Genomic DNA, 7626 nt, shown 5'->3' with positions numbered 1-7626 from the left:
TGGGAAATTGTTCTGAATAGCCCCGCACGGGATCAGACCTCCTGAACAAGACGCAGAAGGGCGCAAAAGAATGATCTCACTGGCAGCTCACCCTGAACACAGTTTTCTCAAGGCATCTCCCGGCAGCAAAAAGAGGGGAAATGCTTAACCGAGGACACTGACAAAAACAACACAAAACAGCGGCTGCATCTGCGGGGACTGGATCCAATACACTGTCTGGAGCGGACAAGTCTCTCCCGCCTCCAAAGAAATATTTGGACTCAAACTCCCATCAGCCGCAGCCAGCACGGTCAATGGTCATGGATGATAGGAGTTGTAGTCTAGCGAACATCTGGCGGGCTGCTGCTGCTTTCCTGGGACTAACCCTAAGGGAAAACCTTCACGGGCTACTTGGTGACCACCATGCCCGCCATTTCTCCCGCCCTCCAGCTGGGCGGCAGGCAGAAGCTCGCGCACAGCGCTGCGCCGCCCCCGACTCGGGGAAGCAGGCGAGCAGGTAGGGCGCCCGCCTACCAATATCCGGGTCTCGGCAGCTGGGGCCGCCCCTTGAGCTGCGGACACCACCTCTTTTCTGTGGCAGCCGGCGGAGCGAAGGAGGTTGAGGCAGCGACTTGGAACCAGCTGAAGCAGCTTCGCGGGGGCTTCCTTGGCGCGGGAAAAGAGCTGACGCTGCAAACCCTCCGCAGGTGCTCGCGGCGCTCCAAGGGACGTGTGGGGAAGGAGGAACTGGGTGTGGGAGGCACCTGGGGGTCATTCTCCCCAGCTTCCTCGGGGGCTCGGTTCAGGTCTTGCCTGTTTGCCGGCTGCTTGCTCAGGGGAGGCTGAGGGACTGCCCAGGTCAGTTCCTACTTCCTAGCGAGGGCTGCCTGTATTGCAATAGAGAACATAGCTGCCAATTATCCCTTTTTAAAGGGATTTTCCCTTATGCTGAATAGGCTTCCTCGCGAGAAAAGGGAAAACTTGGCAGCTATGATAGAGAAGGATGCATGCGCTCCCCCCCCCGGATTTGAAGCACATCTCCCTCCCGCAGCCCCCCCCCCCAGTGCTAGATTTACGTATAAACTAAACAAGCTATAGCTTAAGGGGCCCACTCTCTTGGAGCCCCACCAAAAAATTTCCACGATTCATATACTACTTCTTAATTGTATTTCAGTTCAACAATTACTTTGATAAAATACGTATTTTGTTATGTGCAAATGGCTTTAGATACCTATTAGGTCCATAAATTACCATATACTGTAGCATATATTTAACACAAAAAAACAGCGACAATTTGTTGTTGACAAAGGACACATGGACATATAAAGGGCCCCATTTCCTTCAGTAGGTTAGGGCCTCATCAAATCTAAATCCGGCCCTGACGCCGACCCCCCCCCCCGCCCCGCCAAAAAATAAAAATCCTGGGAACTTTAGTTTTCCTAGCCCAGAGCTACAGTCCCCAGCATCCTTAAGAACCTATAGTTCTCAGGATTTCTGTGTGGTTTAAATGGGTGCTGTGCATGCAAGTAACCCCATTAGCTGTTATCATTTCACTCCTCATCAACAATCATTTACTTCCAGAGTTTGCTGAAACTGCGCAACTGCTATCTAGTTACAGAGGTCAGCCTTCATATTTGCCCTGTTTCTCTAACACCAGCCGCCTCTTTGAATCTCCCGAATAAGAACCAGAGTTGGAAGTAGATCTCATCGGTTTCCAACAAAATTGGCACATAGAAGACGGGACCGTTCAGTTGTTGTGTTTTTCTCAGGCATGCTGAGTCTTGGGTTCCTTCTGACTTTTCAATTATAAATTAGTTTTGTAGCAGACTGCATCCCAAAGGCTCAGGCAGAGAATGCAGGTATTAAAAGTCAATTGAAACGTGAGCCACACTTCTGTGCAAAATTAAGTGCACTTAATCATGTTGCGTGGTGGTCACCAATTATACTATTGATTTTCTAGTCCATTTGCTAACTGAACTCTGAAAGCCCACCAGAATGGCACATGTCTTTAATACAGAACTAGAATAATTGCTAGTTTGGGAGTGGATCGGGAGTGATGATGATACTGAATCTGAGGATGATTCAAAAGAAATATTAAAGATATGCTAAGTGTTTGCTTGGTAGTACCATGCAATGATAAGGGCAAAGTTCAAATGGCTTAGTCTTCAAAACCAGAATTAGTTTCGAACAATACAAAAAAAAAAATTGCTTAGAATGCAAAACAGCCCCATTATGCAATTGTCATATGAAGCTGTCCCGCATTTATTTCTTTGCAAGCGTGGTTGTGACCTAAATGCCTCTTAACCAAGAATCCCTGTATAACTGGTTTGTAAATGAAGCTGTCATATCTCTATAGCCTACACTGCAGTAGCCAGGAGTTTCACATGCAACATTGTAAACCCAGTTTTCTTATGGCTTTTATATCATTTCAGAAGAGAAAAGTCATGGCTTATTCCGAAAGCAAAAAAATATTATTTGGCCTAATGGCAGGGGCTGCTGGAATAACCTTGGGCCTCATTTGGTATCGAAAGACACAGAAATGCAGTAAAGCCACGTACTTGCCTACCTTTTTGAATTCAGAGGGCAGTTTTGACTTGGTGAATTTTCCACATGAAACTCATAATGAACAAGGAACCATGATGCTATTGCAAGGAAGGCAGCTTCAGGTACTGGAAAAAATGAATGGTTTAATGGAAACTGTGGAAGAACTTAAAAGAGAAGTAAAATTTCTGAAAGAAGCAATTCCAAAGTTGGAAGAACTCGTTCGGGATGAACTCCAGGGGAGAACAGATTCTCGCAGGAGCAGCCCTTTGCACAGAGGAACAAAGAAGAGGAAGACTGAGACTGGCCAAGTTGTGTCAGATACCAACAGTTCTGAAGAAGCAGAAAGTGAAGGCGGGTAGGTATTTATGAATTATTTCAGGTCTATCCCAACCTCTAGTAAAATATTATATATATATATATATATATATATATATATATATATATATATATATCACTATTTTGGGTGTGTTGTTGTTGTTTGTTGTTGTTTAGTCGTTTAGTCGTGTCCGACTCTTCGTGACCCCATGGACCATAGCACGCCAGGCACTCCTGTCTTGCACTGCCTCCCGCAGTTTGGTCAAACTCATGTTCGTAGCTTCGAGAACACTGTCCAACCATCTCGTCCTCTGTCGTCCCCTTCTCCTAGTGCCCTCAATCTTTCCCAACATCAGGGTCTTTTCCAAGGATTCTTCTCTTCTCATGAGGTGGCCAAAGTATTGGAGCCTCAGCTTCACGATCTGTCCTTCCAGGGAGCACTCAGGGCTGATTTCCTTAAGAATGGATAGGTTTGATCTTCTTGCAGTCCACGGGACTCTCAAGAGTCTCCTCCAGCACCATAATTCAAAAGCATCAATTCTTCGGCGATCAGCCTTCTTTATGGTCCAGCTCTCACTTCCATACATCACTACTGGGAAAACCATAGCTTTAACTATACGGACCTTTGTCGGCAAGGTGATGTCTCTGCTTTTTAAGATGCTGTCTAGGTTTGTCATTGCTTTTCTCCCAAGAAGCAGGCGTCTTTTAATTTCGTGCCTGCTGTCACCATCTGCAGTGATCAAGGAGCCCAAGAAGGTGAAATCTCTCACTGCCTCCATTTCTTCCCCTTCTATTTGCCAGGAGGTGATGGGACCAGTGGCCATGATCTTGGTTTTTTTGATGTTGAGCTTCAGACCATATTTTGCGCTCTCCTCTTTCACCCTCATTAAAAGGTTCTTTAATTCCTCCTCACTTTCTGCCATCAAGGTTGTGTCATCTGCATATCTGAGGTTGTTGATATTTCTTCCAGCAATCTTAATTCCGGCTTGGGATTCATTTTGGGTGTACTGGTAAGTAATTTGCAAATCCACTCTCTAGATCATGGGTTGTTAGCTTTACTTGTAGTTATCCAAACAGCAGTTCCTGGTTCAGTTATAATGGCAATTTGCCACTGGAAACAGAAGCAAATGTTTCTGATCTCTGTGGCATTGCAGGGGGTTGGACTGGATGGCCCTTGTGGTCTCTTCCAACTCTATGATTCTATGAAAATAGGAGTGGGGTACATGAATCTGAGGCTCAGTCGCTTCAGGTGAAGCTGTGGTGGGAAGTGTTTACTTTTAAACCTGAGCTAGCTGCCCACCCCAAAGCAGGGGGGGGGGAGCAATATTGGAAATCAGTGGCAGGTAACCTGCAATCTCAACATTTTATTATTATTATTATTATTATTTATTACATTTGTTAGTTGCTTTATCTTGCCCAAGGCAACTCAGAGCAACCCAAAAATCCAGCCAGTTTGCATTGCATGAAGTAGCCCCAAATCTTTCAAATATCAGTATATTTTAGGAAAGCCTATGGCAGGCATCCCCAAACTTCGGCCCTCCAGATGTTTTGGACTAAAATTCCCATCATCCCTGACGACCACTGGTCCTCTTAGCTAGGGATCATGGGAGTTGTAGGCCAAAATATCTGGAGGGCCGCAGTTTGGGAGTGCCTGGCCTATGGCAAAGGGATGTACTGCCTTCGCTCTTGCAAACTCACCCTCAGTTTGGCTTTTGTATGACTATTTTCAAGTATTAGGCACTAGTTTTGCTCCTTGGTTTGCTTCAACTCCAGAAACCTTTAGCATTGCAACTTGCATTGCTTGGTCTCCTCCCATCTTAAGAGCTGTTAACAATGGAAAATACAATTCCTTTGGTGAAACATTATCCCTTCTGCTTTAGTGTCGGCACTTTTGCTGATAATATCTAATACTGGATTGCTCCTGTCTCACTTTCCAGTGCTGACGTCGCCTGGAAATGGTTTAGTTAATTCCAACTCACTATAAAATTTAAACCTACATCAGTGTGCTTGTGCCAGAAATTCCACTCAGAAAAATATCCACCAGACTGTCATATCTGGTGTTGTAGGTGGATGTTGATGTACTATGTATTATTTATTTAATAGAAGGCATAAGCTGTCCCTTCCCACCTTGTAAAACCAAGGCAGTTTCCATTGATCAGTACAACTTTAGTAAGAAGGGAAAAGGTAATGAAACATAGCAAAACAAAACCCCAGAAATCATAACAAAGCAGACCCACTTAATAATAACCCCAGGGGGAAGAGATTGTGAAGTAGCTCTTAATTTCAATGGAACAAAAAAAAAAAAGGCAGCCTCAACTTAGATAACAAAGTTTCTGTGCATGCTTGGTTCTGTATCATAACCAAGCTAATAATGTAGTATTTGCATAGATACATTATATTGATGTTTCTGTGCAATTATTTATCAAAAGAGTGCTAATATTTATTTGAGTACCGAGAGTGGATCACTGAGGTTGTGACAGCTCTAGAAACACATTTGCCAAGACTCCTTATTCTGTCCTCTCTTTGCTGGATTTGCTTCAGAGTAAGTGGATTCAATTTACTGTTTGTTTGTTCATTTATTCACCTGAGGGTCACAGGGTGGTTTTCAGTATAAAAATACATAACTTAATAACCAACCAAACAAAATCCCTCACACACAATTTAAAATTAAATCAGAAAATAGATTAAATTAGATCACAATTTTAATCAGCCAAAGGCCTGATTATAGAGAAAGGTTTTTGTTTGTTGGTCCAGTATACCTGAAGGAGCGTCTCCACCTCCATCGCTCTGCCCGGACACTGAGGTCCAGTGCCGAGGGCCTTCTGGAGGTTCCCTCGTTGCGAGAAGCCCAGTTGCAGGGAACTAGGCAGAGGGCCTTCTCAGTAGTGGCACCCACCCTGTGGAACGCCCTCCCACCAGACGTCAAAAAGAAAAACAACCACCAGACTTTTAGTGGACACCTGAAGGCAGCCCTGTTTAGGGAAGCTTTTAATCTTTAAGAAATTAGTGCATTCTAATATTTCTGTTGGAAGCCGCCCAGAGTGGCTAGGGAAACCCAGCCAGATGGGCGGGATATAAATAATAAATTATTATTATTATTATTATTATTATTATTATTTGGCACCTAAAGATATGTAATGAAGGTGGCAGGTGAGCCTCCCTGGGGAGAGCATTCCACAAATAGGGTGCCACTGCAGAAAAGGCCCATCCTAGTATTGCTGCCCTCTGGACCTTTTTGAGGGCCCTCAGATGATCGTTGCAAGGTCTGGGTTGGTTCATATTGGGAGAGGTAGTCCTTGAGGTATTGCAGTCCTGGGCAATTTAAGGCCTTGTAGGCCTAAGTTAGGACTTTGAATTGGGCCTGGAAACTAACTGGCAGCCAGTACAGTCGGGCCAGAAATTGAGTTATATGCTCAAACTGCCTTGCCCCAGTAAGCAACCTGGCCATTGAATTCTGCACCAGCGGAAGTTGCCAAACCATCTTCAGAGGCAGATCCACATATCATGTGCTGCAGTAATCTAACCTAGAGGTTAACGGAGCGTAGCCAACAGAAGTTAAGCTATCTTAGTTCTCATAGGGGTGCAGATTTCATTCAGATTCTGGCTACACCACCACAGTTCTTTGTAACATAGCTTTTATTTTGCTTTTGATATCGTTGCTAGTTGCATCAAAGTTGCAATTGGTTTCTAGTTTCACATTTGCAGCACATGTAAGTCCTGAACTAGTGAAATTCAGTGATTGCATCAAAGTTCTTTGGAGTGGAGGCACAGGCTTGAACAGGGACATGTGTATTGGTTTTATGGGTAATATTTAGGGGATGTGTGGCTAGCCTATGGCTCTCCATATGTTGCTGGACCCCAGTTCCCAACAGCCTCAACCAGCATGCCCAGGGACCCAAGATTATGGGAGTCATAGTTCAGTAACAACTTGAAAACTGGTTAGCCACCGTGATTTATTTATTTATAGGGATGCCTGTAAACCACCAACTAATAAGAAAACCATCATAGCAGCCTACACCAAAGAATACAACGAAGATTTACAACTTACTTTTACCTTATATGCCATATGTGGGCTATTTTCACCCTACCTGAAGGGCAAAAGCATGTCTAGACTCTATACACAAGAAGTTGGGGTGTGCTGGAAAGCTATGACTGGCTGTAGATGCCCAGTGCCTTGTTGGCATCTGTCTGTCTTGGCAGACAATGGAGGAGTGTGCCTTTGGAGGTGAAGTCAAACTGTTGGAAGGTTGCAGCACCTGCTACGTATGACTGTAGAGAGACCGATGCAGGAGAGACGTTGTCTTGGCGTTCTCTTCCAATGCATAGGACCATTTCAATAGGACCATTCTGAGAATTGTCCACTAGAGGGCAATCAGATGAAGGTCACCGCTTTTATATTTTTAGGGAGCGTTTTTTGTACAGTGCACAATACATGGATGAGTGACTGGTGGTGTTAGTTTTTAACATGCATTTCACCAAACAAATATTGGAATGATCCATACAGCTGACAACCTTTAATGATTTGTGTATAAATTACAGAAAAGTAAAGCAGGCAACTGAAATGCTGATTGTAAAATGTTTTCCTTGCTCAAGTTGCTTGGTTAATTTTAAAATATATATTTCAGTCTGTTGGTGTTCTGTGCGCTAATTCTTCAGAGCATTGAATAGAATTTACAGGCAGAGGGAGGAGGAAATGGAGAACTCCCAGCTAACTTCATTCAGTGGCTACATTCCCCAACTGCCCCCACCCCCCAAAACCCTTTCCCTTCCTTGTGGCTTTCTTGGGAT

General features: G+C 44.3%; 1 protein-coding gene across 3 annotated transcripts in view; it reads left to right on the top strand.

Annotated features, from left to right (window-relative positions):
* The first annotated feature begins 550 nt into the window (after positions 1-550).
* Positions 551-7626, top strand: part of RMDN2 (regulator of microtubule dynamics 2) — a 32284-nt gene continuing 25208 nt past the window's right edge. The window contains exons 1-2 of one of the 3 annotated variants that reach the window (XM_035108273.2): positions 551-686; positions 2412-2878. In XM_035108273.2, coding sequence (XP_034964164.2) covers positions 2424-2878 — 455 coding nt within the window. In that variant the 5' untranslated portion in view covers positions 551-686; positions 2412-2423. Of the gene's footprint in view, positions 687-1387; positions 1839-2411; positions 2879-7626 lie in introns of those variants that run through there. The other 2 variants (XM_035108272.2, XM_035108271.2) reach the window with 2 other exon arrangements.

This window comes from Zootoca vivipara, chromosome 3, assembly GCF_963506605.1.
Source record: "Zootoca vivipara chromosome 3, rZooViv1.1, whole genome shotgun sequence".
Lineage (NCBI taxonomy): Eukaryota > Metazoa > Chordata > Lepidosauria > Squamata > Lacertidae > Zootoca > Zootoca vivipara.
This window is presented reverse-complemented; position numbering and strand designations above follow the sequence as displayed.